Source organism: Oryx dammah, unplaced genomic scaffold, assembly GCF_014754425.2.
Source record: "Oryx dammah isolate SB20612 unplaced genomic scaffold, SCBI_Odam_1.1 HiC_scaffold_23, whole genome shotgun sequence".
NCBI classification, from domain to species: domain Eukaryota; kingdom Metazoa; phylum Chordata; class Mammalia; order Artiodactyla; family Bovidae; genus Oryx; species Oryx dammah.
Window position 1 is genome coordinate 41,012,473 of NW_024070207.1, and position 27,384 is coordinate 41,039,856.

Below are 27,384 nucleotides of genomic sequence, written 5' to 3' on the forward strand. Positions count from 1 at the left end.
AGCTGTATTTATCTATCCTGCCCATAGTAATCTCTTATATATGCATGCAATAAAACTTTTATCTAATCACAGGAAAGCTCATTTGTTTGGTCCCCCTGAGAATAAGGACTGTGTTAAAATTCATCTTTTTCAGAATTGGGCATTCTGCTCAAGGTCATAGATGTGAGTTAGGCCTAATGGTTTTCTAAGTCTAAAGTCTTGTGTTTTCTTTCAGGTACTGTACCCTGTTAATTTCCCTGATGGTTGCCATAGTTGATTATCTCTTTTTCCTTAAAACACCTGCTGCATTGGCTTTTGGGTTACCACTTTCCTGGTTTTCTCTTGTCTCACTGGTTGCTCATCAGTCTTCCAAATTCTCCAACCTCTCTCTCTCTCTCTCTCTTTTTTTTTTTTTTTTTTTCATTTTTGGGTTTACCACACGGTTTGTGGGATTTTAGTTCTCCAACCAGGGGTTGAACCCGAGTCATAACCACTGGACTGCCAGGGAAGTCCCTCTTTCCTCCAACCTCTTAATATCAGAGGGCTCCAGAACTCAGTATTTGAGCTCTGCCTCTTTATTTATACTCACCTTGGTGATCTTACCCTGTCTCCTGGCATCAGATACCACAGTGACACTTAGGTCTCTGTGTGTGTGCTCAGTTTGCTTCAGTCATGTCCAACTCTTTGCTACTCTATGGACCGTAGCCCACCAGTCTCCTCTGTCCATGGGTTTCTTCAGGCACGAATACTGGAGAGGGTTGTCATGCCCTCCTCCAGGGGCTCTTCCTGACCTAGGATCAAACCCATGTCTACTGTGTCTCCTGCATTGGCAGGCAGATTCTTTACCACTAATGCCACCTGGGAAGCCCCTCTTAGGTCTCTAGACCTGTATATTTAGCTGTCTATTTACCACTTGGATGTCTAATAGGCATTTTCAACTTAACATGTCCCCAAATAATCTTCTAATCTTCCTTCCAAACCCACTTCTCTTGTTGTCTTCTCCATCTCAGTAGATGGCAACTATATCCTTCTAGTTGCTCAGATCCTCAAACCATGAAATCACCCTTGATTTCTCTTTATCATTCTTCCCTCATACCCTATATCTGGTCTAATCCTTTAGTATATCATGTGGCTCTGGCTTTTTTTTGGGGGGGTGGGCAGCACCATATGGCTTGTGGAATCTTAGTTACTAGACCAGGGATGGAACCCATGCTCCCTGTGATGGAAGCCCAGAGACCACCATGGAATTCCCCATGTGGCTCTATTTTAAAAACATATTTAGAATCCACCACTTCTCATCACCTCCAGCACTATCAGCTGGTCCAGGACATCGTCATACCTTACCTGGCTGTTGCAGAAACCTAGCTGGTCTCCTTGCTGCTACCCTTGTCTTCTCATAACCTTTTCTCAATACAGCATTCAGAGCATTCCTTTTTATTTATTTTTTTCATTTTAAACTTTTATTTTGTATTGGGGTATAGATGATTAACAATGTTGTCATAGTTTCAGGTGAATAGTGAAGGGACTCAGCCATACATATACATGACCCTTTTAAAATTTCAGCTCGTGTCAATCCTCCACTTAGAATCTTCCAGTGACTTCCCATCTCAAGAGTAAAAGTTGAAGTTGTGAAAGTGGCTTGGAAGGCCTTATACAATCCATATATAAGGCCAGTGGTTTAAAATACGGCTTCTAACTTGATTAGAGACCTTTATGGAATTTTTACCATATAGTCTCTTATATGAAATGCAGATCTTCCCAGTACGGGGTTTAAGACCCATACTTCAGAGCATACTTGATATGCATTATCATGTAGTAATTTAATTTTTCCCTTCAGTGTGAAATGTTGACCTGTAGCCTTAACAATTATGATTTCTCTAATTCATAGCTATTTTAAAATGTATTTTGGCTTTAAGTAGAATACATTTATCCTACACTCGTAAGGGCACATTATGGACCATACAGTAAGTAGGGTTACAAGAATGAATGCAAAAGATGTGCACACCAATAACCTTTGCAGTTGTGAGTGAATGGTTTGATTTTGCATGTATGTGTAAAGATAATAATCTCATCAGGATTGCATATTAATCTTTAGACAGAAACCATGGGGTAAACTGTATGTTGAGTTAACTAATTCAAAAATGAAGCAACATGGCTTCTCCTTTTGATTTTTCTCTCTCCCCTTTATTCTTTTATTTTTCAAGAAATGGAAGAGTCACTTTATTTCTGACCAGGCATTTGCTAGCTTCACCAGTTCTGTCTAGTTTCAAGCTTCTCTAGTTTTTGTTTTCCATCTTTGGGTTTTAATAATCATTCTCTTTTTCAAACACAAAAGGTTCACATAGATATATCCTCAGGCCCTTTTATAGCTAAGCATGGCATTTTATACACAGTAGGCCCTCAAATCTCTGGGTGCTTATAAATATGATTTCTGTCTCATCTATTTGATTTTCTAACTATAGTTGAGGTTACAAGATAGATTTTTTTTTAGTATATAGAAGAGAGGGATGGGATGAAAGATGAAAAATAAAGCCATTTAATAGAAGGATTTAAAAAAATCTATCCACAGGCAAAGAGAAGTTCTTAAGTATTGTGTTTTGGGGCAGTATATTGAGTCTATTTGCATGTTAGGGACATTTAGAAACAAGAATATTTTAAATTGTAAAGAGTTTTAAATGCAGAATATAATGAAAGGCCCATTTTTATCAGCCTGCTGTTACTACATGCCCAAAGAGCCATGAATCAGAAATTTACAATTTCAATTTGGTATAAAAATTCCTTTCCCTTCCTTTTCTCCCTCTCTTTTACTAGCTATAAACATGTAGATGAAAACCATCTAACTTGCAATGGAACCCCTATGGAAATCCCTGGAGACTATACAGATAAGTTGAACATCACCTATACTTACTCTGTGAAATTTGAAGTAAGTATTCCATGCCATAATCTTACTTTTTTTTTCCTAAATCAAGTATATAACTATCATATGAAATGAAAATAAAGTCGCTCAGTCGTGTCCAATTCTTTGCGACCCGATGGACTGTAGCCTACCAGGTTCCACTGTCCATAGATTTTCCAGGCAAGAGTACTGGAGTGGATTGCCATTTCCTTCTCCAGGGGATCTTCCCAACCCAGGGATCAAAGCCGAGTCTCCCGCACTGTAGGCAAACGCTTTACCATCTGAGCCACCAGGGAAGTCTTAATATTAAAGCCTTAATTTCTATCAATTGAAAGTTCCATAGCTGCACCTTAGGAGTCCAAGAAAGAAGATAAGTTCTTTATGTTAAAACCATTCAAAGGACAATCATTACAGGAATTGCTGTATTTAATCTACTACATTTCAGGTACCTTGCCAGGTACTTTACTTATTCTTACTTCATATTGAGGTTTGAATGAGGTACTTGGGAAACCAGAGAGGTGTCACCTGGGGTTGGCAGACTGGCTGATTGCTCAAGTGAGACCTTAAAGGAAGAGTATCTTGTGGAAGAGACAAAGTCTAGTATAGTGAAAAGAGCAGACATACTGGACATTTGGACTGACCTGCAGCTCAAACTATGGCTTGGCCACTTACTAGCCACTTGTGCATAGGCCAGTCATGTGATCTCTGAGGCTCAATTTCTTCTCATGTCATTTCATCCTTATTTTCAGAATACATAAAGCCCTTAGCATGATATAGAATAGGTCCTCAACATATAACATTTATTATTATTTGTACATCTGGAATTATCCCTTTTGTGAATAGCTATTTTTATAAAGATGGTATGTATTTTTGGTAAATAAGTAGATAGACTAATAACATTCTGGTGAATAATCTATCAGCTCTTTGAAGCCCATGTTTCCCAGAGGGTTTTCTGGAAACAAGTTCCTTCATATTTTATTCATTTTAGCTTTTTTTTAATTTTATCTTTTTATTTTAAAAGGTGTTACATGAAAAAAAAGGATCTATGATGAGGTTACTTTGGATAATGCTAGGTTAAACAACGTTAAAACAATGGCTTTAAGAGTATTCACTATGATAAACAGCATTGTAAATTTCCAAAAGATGATTATAACATGCAGCATTTCATATACCATGGCAGAGCTCATGGGGATATCATTTTTTGTAGGAAAATACTGTGTGTGGTGCTAAAAAGTGCACAACTTAGTACAATGGGATATTATATATACCATTTTCACTTACTGTGTATGTCATGGACATTTTTCCAGGTCAATAAATACAGAGTCACCATCTTCTTTTTATTGACTGCATAGTATATTTAATGTATAGGCTGTAATCAACTTATTTAGTGCCCTATTGATAAAAATCCAAATGTCTAATTTTTAATGCTTATAAACAGTACTTTAATTAGCATCCTTTTTTATTTGTCTGATTATTTCCTTGCATTAAATTCCTAGAAGTAGGAATTTAGGTAACAGGGTGTAAACATTAAAAAGATATATTTATTTGTTTGCCTGCACTGGGTTTTAGTTGCAGCACACAGGATCTTTGATCTTTGTTGTTGCATGCAAGATCTTTAGTTGCAGCATGTGGGATCTAGTTCCCTTATCAGAGATCAAACCCGGGACCCTGTATTGGGAGCACAGAGTCTTAGCCACTGGACCACCAGGGAAGTCCCAGGGTGTACACATTTTGATAACACATTACCAAATTCTTCACAAAAAAGTTGCTAGGTTGTTCTCTAGCATGCTCAGCAATACTAGGTTTCTGTCAGTTTAAAAATCTTGCTTCAGAATTTTAATTATGTGAGTATAACAAAGTTAGATAGATTCATACTAGGCAAACTCCTAAGAGTCCAATACATAAACCAGAACACCAATCTCATAATTTATTTGGAGAAATCTAAGTGCCTCGTTGACCACATCATTCATGTTAGCTGGTTAGCACATCTGCCTATGATAAAGAGATATGAGAAAACAAATATAAATAGAGTAGAATAAGTAGAAAGTTTCTTGGTGAACATAGGACCCCAGAGAAAAAGGAAGACAAGTATTAAAAGATGTTATTCATATGGCACATGGACCAGATGTTCATATTCATGGGTCAGATACTCTTAGCCTTAGTATTAGAGGTACTTCTCCAGAAAATGAACCTGGGGCTTTCCTTTATAGGGAAAACTTTTTATCACTATGTAGGTATATGTATTTTTCTTTATAGTTTTTCTTAAAGACTATGTATCATATTTTTGATTCAGCTTTGATTATACTTGATTTTATACAAGGCTTATTTCTTACAGCTTTGGATGTGCTTTCCTGAGACAAAACCCTAATCACCTTATTTGGGATCAGGTCTCAAATCTCTTTGCACACTTACAAATTGTGCTTGGTTTGTGTCATTTCTATAGATGGCCTGACAGCCATTATAACACAGTTCTTCCTAATCTCATTCTCAAAGCAATTCCAGTTTGGGGATGCCTTGCTTTTGTCCCTGTGTATCACCTAGAGTGGTTATCTCCATTTTATAAATGAGGATCCTGAAGCCCAGCGAGCTGAAGTAATTTTCTCCAGATCATAGCTAGCAGGAGGTGGAAGTGATATTCAAACTCAGGTCTGTTTGGCCCCAAACTCATAGTTTTTCCACTATTCCATTCTGGCTTTCTATATTAAAGGTCTATTATATTTTCTGCCTACAGAGTTACTGTAAAGAAAATGAGAAGCGTTTATGTTAGAGAGGTATGTGTGTACTTTGAGTCATCCAGCTAGAGGTCAGGATTACTTGATCCTACATCCTGCAGTTTACCCAAAATACAATTGGTGAAAACAGGCAATTTACCAGTCCAATAAGTATAGTCCAGTCTTCTAATCTCTGGATGAAACACAGAAGTGTAATCTGGGAAAAGGAATGAAGTACACCCTGAAGAAATTAAAATAACCTTTCCCTAGTGATTGAAAATAGTATTCCAACTCCAAGCTATTATCAGAAGTAGATTGAAGAGTGGAAGCTCTTATACATTTTTATCACTTATCAATTGGCTATTAAAATTAAGTGTAGGATGGTAACAGACTTATTTGTGGTGATCATTTTGAAATGTATAGAAATATTGAATCACTATGTTGTGTAACAAGAACTGACAGAGTTGTAGGTCAGTTATACTTCAAAAACAAACTCAGAGAAAGAGATTAGATTTGTGGTTACTAGAAGCAGGGGATGAGGGGAGGGAGGAATTAAATGATGGTGGTCATAACTACAAACTTGGAGTTATAAGATAAATAAGTGCTAGGGATATAATGTACATCATGATAAATATAATTAATGCTGTATGTTATATATGAAAGTTGGGAGTAAATCCTAGGAGTTCTGATCATAAGGAAAACATATTTTTTAATTTCTTTAATTTTGTATCTATGTGAGATGATGGATGCTCACTAAACCTATTCTGGTCATGATTTCATGACATATGTTAAGTCCCATCATTATGCTGTACACTTTAAATGTATACAGTGCTGTATATCAATTATACTCAGTAAAACTGGAAGAAAAAAATAATAAAATAAAATTTAAGTGTAAGAACGCTTATGTTTATAGGAAATGTCAAGGGAAAGCACATCTAAACTGAAGTTTAGACTCAAGCCAGAGGCCTACATGGTATGGTGTTAGTGGTCTGTCTGCCTGTTAGGAAGCAACTGTGGCAGTCAAAAGAGCTAAAGTGCAAGTTTAGATGCAGCTATAGCATATGGGGCTTTTGGGGGAATTGCCTTATTTGGGGTTAGGTCTCAACTTCTTGTTCTTTAGCTTTCCTTAATCCTGGGAGCTATTTCAGAAGAGGAATTTTCCTTCCCATTGAAACTCATTTAAGGTGCTTAGAAGGCCTGTGGCTTCCAGATGTGGTACAATGGAAAGAACCAGACAAACCCAAGGTCTGAATCCTGGCTTTGACATTTCTTAGCTGTGTGAACTTGGGCAGGTTACATTGAGCCTATATTTCCTGATCTGTAAAATGGGGATAAAATAGTCACCTCATGTGATTGCTAGCAGAGATAAGTGAACAAACATAAAATATTTAGCACACCTCCTAGCCAGTAGTAGACACACAGGGTTTCCAATGCCTTCTTTCAGATACAGGACTGCTTGCTTTACAAATGTCTTATACAAAAGTAGCTCATAGGTGCAGAGTACACTTATACAGTGAGAATACACTAAGCCACAAGATTCTTTTTTTGCCTTTACTTAATTGCTTTTAACCACAATATTCTGTATCTGAACACCAGAAAATTGCTGTTACAGCTGTGGGGAGGGTGCCAGGAAGAGTGGTTATGAATATCTCTGATGGTGCAGTTTCTTTATTTTCTGTCTTGGGTTGAAAATGTTTGTGTTTTTTTAAAAATTTTTTACCCAGGGATAATTGTACATATCAACATGTCCCAAAGTGCATTCCCAAGAATGCTAGTCAAATAAGTTTGGAAAATGCTACTTTCTACTGTCTGCTTTTGTAGCTTCACAAAGCACGTGAGTGTTTGATGTTGTTTTTTAGTTGCTATGTCGGACTCTTTTCGACCCCATGGACTGTAGCCCACTGGGTTCCTCTGTCCATGGGATTTCCCAGGCAAGAATACTGGAGTGGGTTGCCATTTTCTACTCTAGGAGACCTGCCCGACTCTGGGATCAAACTCACACTCCTGCTTGGTAGGCAGATTTTTTACCGCTGAATCACTTCAGAATCCCACATAAGTATTTTAAAGTCTCCTAATAGAGAAACTTCTGACTGAGTCTAACTCAACAGTTTAGAATCATCTTTGACTATGGAGTACTAGTCTGCAGTAACATTTATATCCCACTGCAGATTCTACTTTGTGTACACTAGGTGTATATGGTTGTTGTGTCTTATAGTAGCTTACAAGATTCTACTGAACTAGAAATTTTTACTTTTTAAATTAAAAAAATTTATTGAACTATAGTTGATATACAATATCACTTAAGTTTCAGGTGTACAGCACAGAGATTCAGTTACACACACACACACATGCACATATATATATATATATATATTCTTTTTTAGGTTCTTTCCCCTTATAGGTTATTATATAATAGCGAGTATAATTTCCTGTGCTATTTAGTAGGTCCTTGTCAGTTGTTTTGAGTAAAAAAAAAAATTATAGTCGTAATTCATGTTCACTGTAAAAATATAGAAAGATCACAAAATGAAAATAAAAGTCATTTAGAATACCACTGTGTGCTGAGAACCACCGTGAAAATTTTGGTGTATGGAATTAAGAGATAATTCTGAAATCAGACAGCTGGGTTTGAATTCCTGTTTTTTACCACTACTTACTATACTAGATCTTGCCTACCATTTACTTACCTCTTCAATCTTCAGTTTCTTCATTTGTAGAATGGGGTCAATAATAGTAATTATCTACATCACAGGGGTGAAATTTAAACAAGGAAATATAACTAAAGGCACGTGGTATAGTTTCTAACACAAAGGAGCTCAAACAATGCTTGCTACTAATAGTATCATTAGGTTGTGAGAATCAGATGAGCTACGTTGTTTTGTAACCTGCCCTTTTAACTTAACCATACAATGTAAACACTTGCCATATGATTAAATTTTCTTCTGCATTATTTAAATATAAACTTGGTGAGATTATATTATTTTAAATTTAATATTATGAAAATGAAAGTTCAATTCTCTAATAAAAAATCATATTGAACCTATAACATAGCTTTCAGTGGACAAATGAGAAGCTGTGTACTTAATTATCATTTATTTAATTGCTTCAGTGGGAATGACAGAATTTGAAAATAAGTCTCTTTTTCTGGATTTCCCTGGTGGTTCAGTGGTTAGGACTCCTTGCTTCCAATGCAGGGGGCACAGGTTCAGTCCCTGGTCGGGGAATTAAGATCCCACATGCCAGACAGTGCAGTAAAGAGAGAAAAAAAAAGAAAATAAGTCTCCCTTCATCCTCCAACTAAATAATTGATTCAGGTCAATAATTGATTAAAGGATATTAAAACTGTAGATGACTGAGTGCTGGAGAAACTGGGTTATTCTCACAGTGACAAAGTAGCACTCCATAGATTATTTTCTAATTGTAAATGGGAAAATATAAAAATAAATGGATAAAATAAATGTGAAAAATAGGAATTCATACTGATCTCTCTGACCGCAGTGGTCATGCTAGCCCTCTCCTCTTGCTGATCTGTAACTTCTTTCTCCAATATTGGGAAACCTGGCTCCCATTATCCACAAGTTCAGTTCAGTTGCTCAGTCGTGTCCTACTCTTTGCAATCCCATGAACCACAGCACACCAGGCCTCCCTGTCCATCACCAATTCCTGGAGTCCACCATCCAACCATTTCATCCTCTGTTGTCCCCTTCTCCTCCCACCCTCAATCTTTCCCAGCATCAGAGTCTTTTCAAATGAGTCAGCTCTTAACATCAGGTGGCCAAAATATTGGAGTATTAGCTTCAACATCAGTCCTTCCAATAAACACCCAGGACTGATCTCCTTTAGGATGGACTGGTTGGATCTCCTTGCAGTCCAAGGGACTCTCAAGAGTCTTCTCCAACAACACAGTTCAAAAGCATCAATTCTTCTGCACTCAGCTTTCTTTATAGTCCAACTCTCACATCCATACACTGGAAAAACCACAGCCTTGACTAGACGGACCTTTGTTGGCAAAGTAATGTCTCTGCTTTTTAATATGCTGTCTAGGTTGGTCATAACTTTCTTTCTAAGGAGTAAGTGTCTTTTAATTTCATGTCTGCAGTCACCATCTGCAGTGATTTTGGAGCCCAGAAAAATAAAGTCAGCCACTGTTTCTACTGTTTTCCCATCTATTTGCCATGAAGTGATGAGACCGGATGCCATGATCTTCGTTTTTTGAATGTTGAGCTTTAAGCCAACTTTTTCATATGAGTTTATATAATGATTTTGTTCAGAAGTTACTGAAGGATGGGACCATAATGGTTAATATTTGAATGAAGACCTTTTATTCATCTGTTTATATAACAAATATTTTTGAGGGTCTATTATGTTCTTGGGCTTCTCTGGTGGCTTGGCAGTAATGCAATGCAGGAGACATAAGAATTACACTTAGAAGAAAGGGAAGATGTAACTCTAGTCCAGTATTATTAATGTCTCTAGTTGGTGACATGGTGCTTCCCTGGTGGCTCAGTGGTAGAGAATCTGCCAGCCAATGCAGGAGATGCGGGTTCGATCCCTGGGTCAGGAATCCCTGGAGGAGGGCATGACAACCCACTCCAGTATTCTTGCCTGGGGCATCCCATGGACAGGAGCCTGGCGGGCTACAACTGTTTGACACAGAGTTGGACACAACTGAGCGACTTGGCATGCATGATTATGTGCCTAGCATGGGAATTTTTATAAAGTACCTAGTTTAACTTTATTTTTCATACTTAACTTTGAAGGCAGGTATTTTAAATCTCCATTTTTTTTGGCCTCTTGGCTTGCAGAATCTTAGTTCCCTGATCAGGGATTGAACCCAGGTCACAGCAGTGAAAGTGCTGAGTCCTAACCACTGGACTACCTTTAAATCTTCATTTTATAGACTATAAAACCAAGACTCATAAAGTCACTTGCCCAAGGTCACAAATGTAAAGGATTATAAGTCTAGATTAAGCTGGCTACAGAATCCAGGCTCCTAAAACAGCCACTTTAATGGTGAGAGTTTATTTTTATTTTTTATCTATTTTTTGGCATGTGGAATCTTGCTTCACTGACTGCCAGGGAAGTCCTCAAGGTATGAGTTTACAATGTGCAGGAACTATGCCTGGGAACAAAGGGAGGGCTTTACAGATAGCCCCCAGGGGAGGGTGGGGCTCTGGTGGGAAGACAGTGTCTAGAGGCCAGCAGGCCCTGGGGCATCCAGAAGGCGAGGCCCTGGGGGGCTGGTGGAGGGGCTGGATTGGTTCCCAGAAGCCCCAGGGTTCTGGTGAGCAGGGGAGGCCAGATCCCACCATCCAGGCCCAGGCTGGGCAGAATTCCCAGGTGCTAGGAAGGCTTTTTAAGAGAGAGGCCTCGAGCTAGTCCTTGAAGGATGCTGAGGATGGTTTGGATAGCACGGGTAGAATGTGCAAGGCATTTTGGGAAAGGTCATAGACTGAGTTAAAAGACCTGGAATTTAGGAATTTGGAGGGGGGCAAGAGGAAGGGCTTTCCAGGTGAGAGTGTAGTGTATGTGGGGAACAGTGAATAGATTTGTCTGAAAGAAATTTTTTCATTTGTTTATTCACTCAGCAATAGGTAATAAGTGCATCCTAGGTACCAGGTGTTAAGTCCTGGGTATATAAAGGCCAAAAAGATTCAGTATAACACCCCAGACTTTAATCGTTTATGTGTAAACAGTATTTGTAAAAAGGTTAGAAAGATAGATTTGAGACACATTTTGAATGGCCTTGAATGCCTGGCTAAGGTATTTTTACTCATCATATTTTACTTTAGAAAACTTACTGTTTATACCACCAATTAAAGATTTTTTTGATTTTACTCTAATCACATTAATTTTAGCTATGTATCTGTGTATGTGAGTTATATAAGCTTTAGCTGTGGGCTAGCTTGAGACCCTAGCCACATACACAGATTTTTTTTTGCAAGATGCATTCCTGATTTTCAGGCACCATGGACCAATAACTGAATTTGAGAATCAGAGAATTTTGGTACTGGTTTGCTTCAGACTCATACTTGACTTTGAGCAAGTTCATTTTCTTTTCTGTACTTCAGTTTCCCCATAGTAAAGTGAGGGAATGGAGCTGAATCAGTAGTTCTCAATCCTATCAGATTAATATCTTCTTTTAATAACAAATGGTTTATCCTTCTCCCCTTGCTGTTGTAAAATAATTTCAATAGATACTAGATAATTATATTTGTCTTACACATAGTTTCAAGAGGCATCGGTATAGCACTACAACTGTAATATAAAGGAGAAATTAAAAAAATTAATTTTTAATAAGATATATTTCAGTCATTGTTAGATGCTTGCACCTATGTGTATTTGTGCTTGTGTGCATGCTCAGTCATGTCCCACTCTATGGGACTCTATGGACTACATACAGCCTACCAGGTTCTTTGGTCCATGGGATTTTCCTGGCAAGAATACTGGAGTAGATTGCAATTTCCTCCTCCAGGGACCTATGTGTATAATCATTGTAAATATGATATATATGAATACAGATGAATATGAGACTATTGTATATTGGTGGCTCAAATATCACATCTTTCTAACGGATGCCATGATTTTCTGAAATGTTGATCAATTTTAATAAAGTTTCAAGCCAAACAGTACCATTTTCCCTCAATTTACATGGTAGTTGCATTCCTGGGGGGAAAATAAATGTATATTAACTTGCCTGCTAATGCAGCAGATGCCAGAGACAAGAGTTCGATCCCTTGGTCAGGAAGAGCCCCTGGAGGAGGGTACTGGAACCAACTCCAGTATTCTTGCCTGGAGATTCACATGGACAGAGAAGCCTGGTGGGTCACGGTCCATAGGGTCGCAAAGAGTTGGACACGACTGAAAAGATTTAGCACACAAAAATACTTTAATTGTAAACTGAAGTTAGAATCTAGCTGCAGATAATCATAAGCAGTTTTTCACTCACATAAATGGTGGATGGGGGCTTTTGGAAATTGTTCTCAATTCTTTGTGTGGGTCTCCCAGTGCCCTGCAGGATGTCTGGCATTCTACTATGCTTCTAATTCCAGTAGTATCCTCGCATCGTTTCATTATGTCCCCTAGAGGGTGCTGTTCTCCCTGTTGAAAACAACTAGACTAAAAGAAGCTCTAGTTGCCTGCCCCTTGATTCTTTGATTCCCTGCAGGTGTTTTTACTGAGTGAAACCCATCATATACTGGGTCCTGAATCAAGAACTCTCATCTATATTTCTGCCTTTGCTTCTTGTGATTTCATTAGAAAGAGCATTAAAGACCTGCCTACCTCATATGCTTTTATGTCTTATAAAAGATTTTGAAACTCTGGGATGTAAAGATGCAGAATAATTAATTTTAAATGGATTTAAAAAATGGGTTCCACCATTTAGTTATCTTTTTACATTTGTCATTTTGTCTCAAATGTGCCTTAGGATTTTAAAATAATTTCTTATTGTCTTATGGAGGAGGAGTATGTGTTGTGGACTGTTATTTCCAGCAGATGGCAATGTCTGGTGCAAAAACTACTTGATTTAACAACTGCAGATTTTCTAGGCTCTCTTTGTACTTAAAAGCCAAACTTCATCATGTATATTTGAAAGTATCTCTTTTTTTTACGTTTTATTTTTTCTTCCAGTTTTATTGAGCTATAATTGATATACAGCATGGTATGAGTTTAGGGGCTTCCCAGGTGGTGCAATGGTAAAGAATTCTTCTGCCAGTGCAGGAGATGCAAGAGATGTGATTCAATCCCTTTGTCAGGAAAGTCCCCTGAAGGAGGGCATGGCAACCCACTCGAGTATTCTTGCCTGGGAAATGCCATGGACAGAGGAGTCTGGTGGGCTATGGTCCATGGGGTCACAGAGTCGGACACAACTGAGAGACTGAGCACTGTACAAGTTTAAGGTGTACAGCATTATGGTTTGACTTATGTCATGAAATGATGATCACAATACATTTAGTGAACATTCATCATCTCATATAGATACAAAATTAAAGAAATAGCAAAGCGATATTTTTTCCTTGTGATGAGAACTCTTGGGATTTACTCTTTTAACAACTTTCATATGTAACATACAACAGTGTTAATTATATTTAACATGTTGTACATTACATCCCTAGTACTTGTTTACCTCATAACTGGAAATTTGTCCCTTTGACCACCTTCATCTAATTTCCCCCTCCCCATTTCCACCTCTGGTAACTACAAATATGATCCCTTTTTCTGTGGATTTATTTGTTCGTTGGTTTTGAAGTATAATTAACTTACAATACTATGTTAGTTCTTGTTTGTTACAAAACAGTGATCTGATATTTCTATCCATTTTAAAATGATCACCACGATAAGTCTAGTTACCATCTGTCACCATACAGAGGTATTACATAATCATTGACTAGATTCCTCACCCTGTACATTTCATACTTGTGACTCATTTATTTTGCAACTGGAAGTTTGGACCTTTTAATTTCCCTCACTTATTTCACTCCTTGTTAAAAGGCTTGATATGCGTTAACTTGCAATGGACAGTAGCCTGGTGAAGAAATGCATGCAATTCAAATTTTGACAAATTAAGTCACACTTTGGTATAATAACAATATTTTAATAATAAAATGGCTAAGACAAATCCTTTCATGCAATGAATATCTATCCCTGAATTTGTCAGTCTGTAAATTCAGATTTTCTAAAAATAATTTAGAAACAATTTCATACTACAGAAAAATTGCTAAAATAACACCAAGAACTCTTGTAGTCCCTTTAACTAGATACTCCAATGTTTAACATTTTACTTCATTTGCTCCATTGTTCGCTCTTCTCTCTGTGTCCATTATCATTAGTCTTTCTGTGAATCCTTTGAGAGCTAGATGTTGTCTCATCACCCCTAAATCTGCCAGAGTGTCTTTCCCTAAAACAAATATACAGCTATGCAAACCAGGAATCAATATTGGCATTACAGCATTATATTACCATCTGATTCATATCTCTCCATTCAGATTTCACCAGCTGGCCAACAATGTCACTTTTCCCCTTTCTGGTTCAGTATCCTTTCCAGGATTACATGTTATATTTAGTTTTTGATCTCCTCCAATCTGGGCCAGTTCTTCAGTCTTTCATTATGTTTCATATTCTTGAAAATTTTGAAGAGTACAGACCTTACATTCTGTAGGATGACCATCAACCTGGGTCTGTCTGATGGTTCTTCATGACCAGGCTCAGGCCATGGATTCTCAACAGGAAGACTGCAAAATGATACCTCACATCAGTAGATACTAAATGTCAACCTGACCTTTCATAGATGATGTTCATCATGAACACTGAGTCATCAGGTGTTAGCTAAAGTGTACTGGTGAATTAAAAGTCATTTTAATTAAAATCCATCATTTCCATTTTTTTAAAAGCAGTGTACATTGACTTTCTTTATACCTATCCCCCACACTTCACAAAAAACATAGATACCTAATTTTATTAATTTTTTCTGCCCATTAAAAATTTTTTTAAATTATAAAAGTATGATAATACATCTATAGGAGACTTGGAAAATACAGAACAAAGTTACTTATAGTTCCATTATATATTACAATTATTTTTAAGTAGATAAATTAAGATTGTTAGTTGGAGCTTCAGTATCAAACTCTCAAACATTAATAGGATGAATAGATAGAAAAGTAGAAGGATATAGCCGACCTGAAAAATACTATGAACCAATTTAACATAATTAAGATTTATATAATTTTCACACAACAGCAGGATACAAATTCTATTCAAGTTCTCATATACTAAAATCAGAAGACACTAGAACATATCCATGAACATAAAACAAGGTGCAAAATTTCATGGTCTAAAAGTATTGAAATCATACAGAGTCTGTTTTCTTATCACTGGAATTATTTTAGAAATCATTATCAAAAGATATTTGAAAATAAACCACATATTTTCAAGCACAATGTGACATTTACCAGGAGAGATCTTTGACTTAGCCATTGAAAGCCTCAATGAAGTTAAAAGACTGAAGAAACACAGTGGGTGATTGCAGAGAAGAAAGCATTTAAATGAGAAATTAATATTAAAATGAGAAATTAATATTAAAGATACTTAAAAAACCCTATTTTTAAAAAATTAAATATCTGCTTTTTAAATGATGGGTGCAGATACCAAATTTTAAATAATAAGTCATTTCAAATATAATTTGGTCAGTTTGTTACCTGTGTTTTCCTTTTGCTAAGATCATGCCATTAATTTAAGGGGTAATAATACCACGTTAATGGTTTAAATGTTTATCAGGGATTATCTTTTAAGATATTCATTTATTGGGGCTATTTTATAAGAAAGCTATTGAAAGGTTGAGTTGGATCATATATCAGCAGAAACAACTGGTGATTATATTTTCTTAGGTTTTAATAAGTATTGAGAACCACAATATTAAAAAACTTTTTAGTTTGTTGCTGAAACATTTCAAAATACTTAAAGTACAAAAGTAAAATATTAGAATATTCTTTAAGAAATAGTGACAGAAATTGAATAGTGTTTTCTAAGTAAACAAAATACTGTAATAATAAACCTATTTGCAGTTGGTGGATTTGGTGTGTTGTGAAGCAAGTTGTCTTATAGTTCAAAATTTTAGTTCAATTTAAATAATAATATTGACAATACTTATATGTGGTGAAGGCTTCAAACCATATAGAAAATGTATAAGTAAAATTCTGCCTTCCTTTACTACCCTTCCCCTAATTTCTAGTCTCTTCCTCCGAAAGTATAACCATTGTTTTTTCTTCCAGAAAAATGTTTGCATCTACAAAATATGTGTATTTTTTTGGAGGGAGAATAGAATCTTGCTGTACATACGTGTCTTACTATGTACTTTTCACCTTTATTTTTTCATTTAATGCTATTTCATAGACATGTCATCACCTAGAGATGCACATCATTCTTTTTAATGGTTACATAGTATTTCTTAGCATGGATTACCATAGTTTGTTTATTCCTATTCTGATGGGAATTTTTGGTTGTTTTTAGGTTTTTAAATTTAAAAACAAACCACAGTGACTCTCATTATATATGCCTATGAAGTTTCAATTAAGATGAAAATGTGGTCTGGACAAAAGGAAATGAAGTATGGGGTAGATTTAGGGTGACAGAAAAATAGCAAAAGGGTGCTATTATTTCTGATGAATAGTAAACAATTCTTTTTCCTAGTCCCTTTTTGAAATGAGATAGTGAAATGAAGTTTCTCAGTCTTGTCCAACTCTTTGTGACCCCATGGACTGTAGTCTACAAGGCTTCTCCGTCCATGGTATTTTCCAGGCAAGAGTACTGGAGTAGGTTGCCATTTCCTTCTCTAGGGAATCTTCTCAACCCAGGGATCAAACCCGGGTCTCTCGCATTGCAGGCAGATGCTTTACCATCTGAGCCACCAGGGAAGCCTGAAATGATATAGGATATCAGTAAATAAAAGTAAGATGAAAATGTCAGGCTAGATTGCATGATTCCATGAAGTTAGCAGTAAAGAAATGGAGAATCTACAGGCAGAATAACTTTCTGTTTTAGGATTATAATCTTTAATAAAAGGTCATTTAAAGTTTGATCATGTGATTTTTGTATTTTTGCTTTTAGGAAAACAAACAGATCAGGTGGGGTTCTAGGTGGGGTTATATTTTGATGTCCATGTCTCATACCAGCATTCAGTGGTTTAGGTAAGCACTTTATGAATTAAAGAGTAAGTAGCTTCATGGTGGGAAATGTATATACACACACATATATATATGCATATGTGTATTTTAAAAATTATTTTGTTACCAGAGATGATCTTTTGTTCCTTCCAGTTTTATTGAGATATAATTGACATATAGTAGTATAAGTTTAAAGTGTGCAGAATAATGATCTGACTTGCATTGATGACCACACTAAGTTTAGTGAATATCAGTGATCTCTTATAGATACAAAATGAAAGAAATGTAAAAAATTTCCCCTCAGTGATGAAAACTCTTAGTATTTACAGTCTTAACTACTTTCAGTATAACGTACATTAGTGTTAATTATATTTATCACATTGTACATTATATCTCTAGTACTTATTTATCTTACAACTGCAAGTTTATACCTTTTAATTACTTCACCCAATTCCCTTTCCCCCAACCCCCTATCAGAGATGATCTTGAGTGACAGTTTTTCTTCTCTCTGGCTAATTTCTCCTCTTCTCCTCCCCCACTTCTCTACATACACAAAGAGAAACAAAAAGGAAAATCTGTTGTAAATATACTAATGTTTATGCTCAAGGGAAAGAGAAGGCTGAGATGTCCAAGAGATAGCATGTCTGCATGTAAAGAGTAATACATGCTGGGAAGTAGGCAGGATAGGACTGTGATAGTGGACCCTGTGCAGAAGATGGAAGGAAAACAAGACAGATGCTTTCATTTGTGGGGTCAGAAAGTCTGAACAAAGTAGAGTGTAGGAAAAGCAGTAACCAACTGGGGTGGAGGAAGGTAAAGATGTCTTGGAACACTGGGAAGAGAGCAGAGAAAGATGAAAAGATTACAGATGAGAAACCAAAGCACTGCAAGTGGTCACTTAATCAAGGCAAGTCATTTAGATGAGACAATTGTGTGGAGATAATGTCGGTGAGTGAAGGTCGATTCATTCTCCAGGTGTTTTTTTTCATCCCTATTAGGATGCCAAGCACTAGGGGAGGTGCTCAGACATGGCAGTGAATAAGGCACACAGGCTCCTGCTTGCAGGAAGCTTACATTCTAGTGGATTCACAGTGAAGGGACTTGATTCCTCAGGAATCTTCAACAGGATCAAACCACAGCATTAGAAGTCCTTCATGACTGTGGAAGGAATAGTTTCAACATGAAACTGAAGGATGGACCAACTGAGAATGTGATGATTGAGGCTTTCCTAAAGTGCTGACAGCGAGCATAGGATCTTCAGTTAGTAACTTAGGAGACTGATCAGAGAAGCTGATGAGAAATAGATGAAACTGTACTTTTCCCCCTTCATCTCTTATAATAAACCAGTTTTGGATGGAAGAAGACTGTAAAGGTAAAGATGAAAGTAAGGAAGGGTATAATTCTATGAGTATGGTCTTCTGAGGTGATGATTTTCCTTATACTGCCATTGCCTTTGTTTTAAAAAAAATATTTTATTTCGGGATGGAGGACACATGTATACCCATGGCTGATTCATTTCAATGTATGGCAGAAACTACCACAATATTGTAAAGTAATTAGCCTCCAAGTAAAATTAATTAATTAAAGAAATATTTTATTGGTGTATAGTTGCTTTACAATATTGAGGTAGTTTCTGCTGTACAGCAGAGTGAATCAGCTATGTGTTTACATATATCCCTTTTTTTTTGGATTTCCTTCCTGTTTAGGTCACCACAGAGCACTGAGTAGGGTTCCCTGAGCTAACAGTAGGTTCTCATTAGTTATTACCTTTATTTTTTAAAATTTCATTTTATTGAAGTATAGTTGATTTACAGTGCTATTGCCTTTAAAGTGAGAATAGCTCCCATTCTCCTCCTCCTCCTATTTCTATCCTCACTCTTCCTTCTCCGCTACCTCCTTCTCCTCCTCATTATAATGATCATATCTTAACTTTTCTAGAAAATCTTTGTTGGGGCAATAGTCCATGTCTCATTTTGTTACACCCCCAAGGATTCTCTTCAAATAAAATTTATTTAAATGGTTTCTTTAAAGGGGTCGTGAAAGGAAAGGGCATCCAGATCAATGGTGGGGCTAATCTCTAGTATTAATGTTTATGATGTAACAATAAATGTATTTTAGTTTCTGTCTTGAGCTAATTTACTCATGACATTTAACAGACATTTTAGACATCTTAGCGGCATTTTTCTACAACAGTGCTGGTCTTTTCAGAGATTCTGGTGAAACTTTTAAAAATGTGTCCAGATTTGGCTGGGTGGTGGGATGGCTGAAGGTCTTGGTTTTCATTTGGACATAATTTTTAAGATTCAGTTTTGGAACCAGTAAGAGCTGGTCCATGGGATCTTTACCCTGAAACTTGATAAAGACTTGATAAAGTTAAAAGCCTTGATCCATCTAAGGATCCACCTAAGGACAATCAGCCAGTCATCAATTTAAACTTGACTCCTGGTCTTCCATTCTCAGTTTCATGTTCTGGAACTAAGTTTGCATTCCTGATCTTTCTCATTTCCCCTTGTTTATTTTTGGGAATGTACTCTTAAAAAGTTGTAAAATAACCTTAAGAATAGTGTTGCTTCTATTGCTTAATTGGTAATGAACTTTTGTGATAGAACTTTAAGTTCATTTAATATATTGAGGTATTATCCAAATGTATTAGCCTTTGATCCAAATTTAACTTTAGAAAACCGATTGACATGATAATTTGAATGTCTTTCTTTTACATGTGCACGGATTTTCTTTTTTACTGTTCAAATAAGAAATCTGAGGTTTAACTTCTATTTTTCCTTCTTTCCATTTTCCAGTATCTTGAATTCATTTGTCGTTGTTCTCTTCTTAACTGGAATGGTGGCCATGATCATATTAAGAACTCTCCGCAAAGATATTATCAGATATAATCAGGTTTGTTTTCCTGTAAATAAAAATGCACATATCTGATTCATGCTTTGCCCAGTTCTCAAGGTTATGTTTCTACTTAGAGTATAGTACCTTGAATACAACACATTTTAATGTCTAGTAATTTTGCATATTGTGCTGAATCAAAGTATAGAGTATTGTGTAGATTCTTAAAAAGTATAGGTAAGTTTATTAGAGAGTTATTTGCTATCAACTCTTTGGTTATATACCTTTCCATGTTCTGATCTTTCAAAATATCATTATTTAAGATTTTCATTAATTTGGAACATGAGAATATGTACAAAACATTGCAAAATAATACAATTTAGGGTGAATTTAGTTTTATCTAATTTATATCCTTTTGACTCTTATAATCATTTATGTATTGATGAATTTTCAATTTCTATAGAATTAGTTGAATTCTTTTTTGTATGTTAAATCATGTTGCTTTCTCCATGAAAATCAAGCCAGTTGTGTGCTTTACATAATTAACACACTCCCTTCAGTGCAAAACTTAGAGGATGGCTCATTTGTATGGCAGGATCACATACCTGCCAGAGACTTACTTTATCCAAAATGAGCCATTAGTTTGCCTTTAGAGGAAAATTAGTTTTCCACTAACTTTCAGAGCTCTTGTAACTTTCTGTCATAATAACTCCTGTGTTTATTAAAAACACTCCTGTGTTTATTATTTCTCTTATGCAGGACGATATCCAGAAGGATTATGGTTGGAAGCTTGTTCATGGGGATGTATTCAGACCTCCAAGGCATGGAATGTTGCTATCAATTTTACTGGGTCAAGGAACACAAGTTTTGATTATGACATTTACTACTTTATGTGAGTAGGCTCAGATCAATATGTGTCATCTTCAACATTCTGACATAGGTTAAACTTCGATTCATGTGTACAAAAGAACTTTGAAAATTCTACCCTAAAGTTTAAGGAAATGTGTAGTTTATAGTATATTTTAATGAGTATTTGTAGTGTATTTAAAATAAAGTTTGTATTTTAAGGATATGAGTCTGAATATGTTCCTATATCAAGGACCTTTCATAGTTTCTTCAGTTCTGAATAACTTATTGTAATGTCCAATATACATGTTCATTGCTTTGCATGTGGGTAGATCATATTTTAGGTGGGCTCAGGGAATTATAATTCAGAGATTAGGATTTTGAAATGCTAAGGCAAGCCCAAGCGCTGGTCTTGAAATGTGTAAATGAAGTGGCATCGTTAGTAGGCTTACAATGGCTGATGAACTCTCTCTGCCTTCATTATCAACCAAGAGTAGAGTTAGTCAGTTTTGGATAACCAGAGTGGGGATTTTCAAAAACAAAGCTTCTGTAAACAAATGGCTTTTTGGGTGTTTCAGATGTCAGTGATAACCTCTAAATTTAGCTTTTAAGCTTCTAAGGTTTTTAAGCTTTTAAGGTTTTCCTGAGACCAATTCTCACTGTGATGTTTTTCCCCCCTTACCTTGAATAAAAGGAAACAAGGAAATTTTTGTGGGGAAAAATGATTTGCTCTTTAGGGAGTGGCTACTGGAGTAGGGAAAGGGAAGATCTTCTCTTTGATTTAAAATAATATAATTAATCATTTAAACAAGGAGGTTAAAGACTAAATTGAAAACACGGTTTGCCTTGTATGGGATCAGACTTTTCGTTAGGAACAGACTGTCAAAAAATTAGCTAAGTAAGTAACATCAGAGAATTTCCCTGTATGCTGTTTCATAAAAATGTCTTAATAAGGTGTCTTTAACATATTATAAAGCCTTTTGTGTTTTGAGGCTATTATTGTCACTGGTTTGATATTTCTTCTTTGTGTTTTTAGTTCTTGCCTGCCTTGGTTTCCTTTCTCCTGCTAATCGTGGTGCTTTAATGACCTGTTCTGTCGTGTTTTGGGTCCTTATGGGAGCATTTGCTGGATACGTGTCTGCTAAGGTGTACAAGTGTAAGCATTACTATTATTATTCCAAGTTGGTGTGTTAAATATAGAAATTAAAAAGCTTGAAAATTAAAAAAATTGCATCAGGAATTTTAGCTGACCTAGCAAAATATAATTGTCTTCGTTCCTGTAAAATATTTATAAAGAGGACTAAATCTAGTTGCCCTAGTAATTATTCTGTCCTTTACTTCCTCAGCATTTAGAGGTCTGAAGTGGAAGACAAATTTCTTGCTGACGGCACTGCTGTGTCCTGGGTTAGTATCTCATGTTCTCTTTTCTCTACACAATTATAATCTTTCTTATACTTTACCTTGGAAAAATTATCGTACATAATAATGAAGAGTAGAATGGAGGTGAGTGACCACTGTGTTTTCTGTGGCTGCAGCATTCTTTTCTTGATATATTTGCATTCTTTTCATCTTTTTGTACATCTTAACCCTTAGTACAAAGAGATGGTGATGGTGCTGCAGTATTCAATTTTGGTCTTTGTTTTTGAAGCAAGTTTTATAAATGCTCATCTCAGTTATGCATCTTGCCTTATATATCATGTTAGAGTGGCAGCTTATATACCACATTGTGTTATTCTTCTTGTCTCTGCCTTCTGTGATCATTTCTTCCTGTCTCACCTAGTTACTGCAGTGTCATTAGTGACTGCAGACCGCAGGCAGAGTCATTGTCAGAAGTCAGGGTGGTGCTGCACAGTGGCTCTTAGGGAGCTCATCTGGTCCCCTAATTCTGAAGATGCAGAATCAACATGTTCAAGGTCATACATGAAGTCAGTAATGGAGCTCAGGCTATATATTGAAGTGAAGTGAGCTCGCTCAGTTGTGTCCGACTCTTTGCGACCCCATGGACTGTAGCCCACCAGGCTCTTCCATCCATGGGATTCTCCAGGCAAGGATACTGGAGTGGGTTGCCATTTCCTTCTCCAGGGGAACTTCCCGACCCAGGGATCGAACCCGGGTCTCCCGCATTGCATGCAGGCGCTTTACCCTCTGAGCCACCGGGGAAGCCCCAGGCTATATATTGGCTTGGCCAAAAAGTTAATTCGGGTTTTTCCATCTTGTGGAAAAGCCTGAGTGAACTTTTTGGCTAACCCAATATCCCTGACCAGTGCTTTTCCCATAATGCCTCACCAATAAGGTGCTGACTCATTTTGAGTTTTATCTTCAAATTTTTTAATATGTTTTATCTTAGTCAGCTGGGGTTACCATAACAGAATACCATAGACTGGGTGGCTTAAACAACAGCTATTTATTTTCTTACAGTTCTGGAGGCTGGGAAGCCCAAGATCAGGGCATCAATAGGAGATAGGGTCCTGGTGAGTGCTTTCTTCTTGGTCACTGATGGCTGCCATCTTGATGCATCCTTACATGGCAGAGGAAAAGAGAGACACTGAACTCTACAGTATCTCTTCTTGTAAGGGCACTAATGCCATCATGAAGGCTGCCCCCTCATGACCTCATCTAAACTTAATCCCTCTCCCAAGGCCCCATTTCCAAACACCATCACATTAGGGATTAGGGTTCTTAAAAAAAAACAAAAACTTTTTATTTTGTTTTGGAACAATGTTGTGATAGTTTCAGGTGAACTGTGAAGGAACTCAACCATATATATATATGTATCCATTCTCCCTCAAACTCCCCTCCCATTCAGACTGCCGCATGACATTGAGCAGAGTAGGGATTAGGATTTTAATATAAGAATTTTGGGGGAAACAATTCAATCCATAGCATGTTTCATTAAAAAAAATTCTTTGATATGTTCTGGAGGACTTTTTTTTTTTTTTTTAGGAAATGTCATGGATTATATCTTAATTGTTACACAGAACTTTAAAAAAATTGTGTTTTTTGGCTGCACTGGGACTATGCTGCATGGCTTTCTCTAATTGTGGTGCACAGACTTCTCACTGTGGTGGTTTATTCTGTTGTGGAGAACAGACTCTAGGCGCGTGGGCTCAAAAGTTGTGCCTCATGGGGTTAGTTGCTCCATGGTATGTGAAATCTTCCCAGATTAGGGATCAAACCCACGTCCCCTGCATTGGCAGGCGGATTCCCAATCACTGAACCACCAGGGAAGTCCTGTTTTGTGGTAATTTAATTTCCATTTGTTGTAAAATTCCCATGTCCTTAGTGCTAGAAGTGTGTTACAATAACGCATATATGTGTGCTCAGCCACTCAGTTGTGTCTGACTCTGTGACTCTATGGACTGTAGCTGTCCATAGGATTTCCCAGGCAAGAATACTGGAGTGGGTAGCCATTTCCTCCTCCAGGGGATCTTCCCGACCCAGGGATCAAAACTGCGTCTCCTGCATCACCTCTCCTGCATCACCTGTATGGGAGGCAGATTCTTTACCACTGAGCCACCTGGGAAGCCCCGTCACAATGGTGGAAATTCTATAATGGCAGTTATACATAATAAATTCAGTTGCACTGTATACTAATTAGTGACAAAATGAGAGCAAATGCTCTGTGACTGAGTATAAAGCCATCATCAGTGCAATGCAGTGATAGATGATACATTCAGCAGACTCATAATGTTTTATCTACATGTGGCTTTTCCCCTCAACTCCAGGGAAAGGCTTGACTATTCCAAGTTTGCCCATCAAATACATGTACCATGGAGTTTTTGATTTATTTAAAATAAGGACAATGTACTCCTCTCCCCCTTGCCACCTTGAACAGAGCCATCTGCTTTTTTCTGTAACTCTTTTCAAGGGAACTAGAATGGGTGGTCTTTCCTGAGCTTTAATGCCTTTATGTAAGAAAGCAATGTCCTTGACGATATTTCAAATATTTGTTGCTTCAAGTTCAAGACTCAGATGAATCTGAAATTGAGTAACTTTGGCACAAAAGTGCCATTGTGCAAAAGTCATTATACTGGATTGTAATACAAGGGATATTGCGAGCAAGAACTAGTCAATAAACCATCTACTATTCTCTTCATTATTTAGTTACTCATTCAACTTATTTATTGTATTTTTGAAAAAATTTTTTACTATATTTAATGCATTATGCTAGGCACTAGAGAGGAAATAAATGTAAATCTCTCCTGAAACTGCCTTCGTGGCTTCAGATGAATAATAATGGCTTATTTTTCATCAGACAGATGTTCCATCTCATTGTAAAAAGAAGTTACGTCATTAGAATAGAAAATTTAAAAGAATTAGAATATGCTGTGTCACTAAGCTTGATTAACTAAATTGAACAATTAATGTCTGGAAATGAATTAGCATTTTCAGTGCACTACGAGCTGTTTTTATCTTGTTTTCTATGGGATCAATTTTGAAGAATGTTTTAGACAGAAAAATTTAAAAATTCGAGTGGAAGTCCATAATAACATGGCTCAGGGTTACAGGGACTATGAAATGGTTCAGTATCAAACCATAGTTTTATGAAAATATATATATTTTTTAATTTGAAAAGCAGCTGTTAACAGTAGTTGTGCCCTAGGTGGGTTGCTGCATGGCTGGGGGACAGTGTGAAGGAGACTGTTTTATACTTATTTTCACTGTTTCTCTATGTTTCTTTTTACTTTTCACATTGTATACCATATACATGTATTCAGTTCAGTTCAGTTCAGTCTCTCAGTCACGTCCGACTCTTTGTGACCCCATGAATCACAGCACGCCAGGCATCCCTGTCCATCACCATCTCCTGGAGTTCACTCAAACTCACGTCCATCAAGTCGGTGATGCCATCCAGCCATCTCATCCTCTGTCGTCCCCTTCTCCTCCTGCCCCCAATCCCTCCCAGCATCAGAGTCTTTTCCAATGAGTCAGCTCTTTGCATGAGGTGGCCAAAGTACTGGAGTTTCAGCTTCAATATCATTCCTTCCAAAGAACACCCAGGGCTGATCTCCTTCAGAATGGACTGGTTGGATCTCCTTGCAGTCCAAGGGACTCTCAAGAGTCTTCTCCAACACCACAGTTCAAACGCATCAATTCTTCGGCGCTCAGCTTTCTTCACAGTCCAATTCTCACATCCATACATGACCACTGGAAAAACTGTTGCCTTGACTAGACGGACCTTTGTTGTCTCTCCTTTTGAATATGCTATCTAGGTTGGTCATAAGTTTTCTTCCAAGGAGTAAGTGTCTTTTAATTTCATGGCTGCAGTCACCATCTGCAGTGATTTTGGAGCCCCCCGAAAATAAAGTCTGATACTGTTTCCACTGTTTCCCCCTCTATTTCCCATGAAGTGATGGGACCAGATGCCATGATCTTTGTTTTCTGGATGTTGAGCTTTAAGCCAACTTTTTCACTCTCCTCTTTCACTTTCATCAAGAGGCTTGTCAGTTCCTCTTCACTTTCTGCCATAAGGGTGGTGTCATCTGCATATCTGAGTTTATTGATATTTCTCCCTGCAATCTTGATTCCAGCTTGTGCTTCTTCCAGCCCAGCATTTCTCATGATGTACTCTGCATAGAAGTTAAATAAGCAGGGTGACAATATACAGCCTTGACATACTCTTTTTCCTATTTGGAACCAGTCTGTTGTTCCATGTCCAGTTCTAACTGTTGCCTCCTGACCTGCATATAGCTTTCTCAAGAGGCAGGTCAGGTGGTCTGGTATTCTCATCTCTTTCAGAATTTTCCACAGTTTATTGTGATCCACCCAGTCAAAGGCTTTGGCATAGTCAATGAAGCAGAAATAGATGTTTTTCTGGAACTCTCTTGGTTTTTCCATGATCCAGCGGATGTTGGCAATTTGATCTCTGGTTCCTCTGCCTTTTCTAAAACCAGCTTGAACATCTGGAAGTTCATAGTTCATGTATTGCTGAAGCCTGGCTTGGAGAATTTTGAGCATTACTTTACTATCATGTGAGATGAGTGCAATTGTGTGGCAGTTTGAGCATTCTTTGGCATTGCCTTTCTTTGGGATTGGAATGAAAACGGACCTTTTCCAGTCCTGTGGCCACTGCTGAGTTTTCCAAATTTGCTGGCATATTGAGTGCAGCACTTTCACAGCATCATCTTTCAGAATTTGAAATAGCTCAACTGGAATTCCATCACTTCCACTAGCTTTTTTCGTAGTGATGCTTCCTAAGGCCCACTTGACTTCACACTCCAGGATGTCTGGCTCTAGGTGAGTGATCATACCATCATGATTATCAAGAGGTTTAGGGGCTTTCTTAGGTAGATGAGAGGGAAAATTTTAAGGTACTGGGATTCTTATTTGTTAAAATGTGGTAAATTGAAAGAGAGTTTCAGTGCCTCATGGTATGGACATGGACAATGTAAAAATGGTTTTGAATTTAAATGGAGAAGCAGTTCAATTAACGAGCATACACTTCCTAAGAGAAATT

The 27,384-nt window shown here is 37.1% G+C and overlaps 1 protein-coding gene across 2 annotated transcripts in view; it reads left to right on the forward strand.

Annotated features, from left to right (window-relative positions):
• Nucleotides 1-27,384, forward strand: part of LOC120882298 (transmembrane 9 superfamily member 2-like) — an 80,683-nt gene that overhangs the window by 23,466 nt on the left and 29,833 nt on the right. The window contains exons 7-12 of one of the 2 annotated variants that reach the window (XM_040266263.1): nt 2,791-2,902; nt 17,191-17,270; nt 20,045-20,141; nt 20,841-20,973; nt 21,964-22,083; nt 22,274-22,331. In XM_040266263.1, the coding sequence (XP_040122197.1) occupies nt 2,791-2,902; nt 17,191-17,270; nt 20,045-20,141; nt 20,841-20,973; nt 21,964-22,083; nt 22,274-22,331 (600 nt within the window). The remainder of the gene's footprint in view (nt 1-2,790; nt 2,903-17,190; nt 17,271-20,044; nt 20,142-20,840; nt 20,974-21,963; nt 22,084-22,273; nt 22,332-27,384) is intronic. The other variant, XM_040266264.1, reaches the window with a different exon arrangement.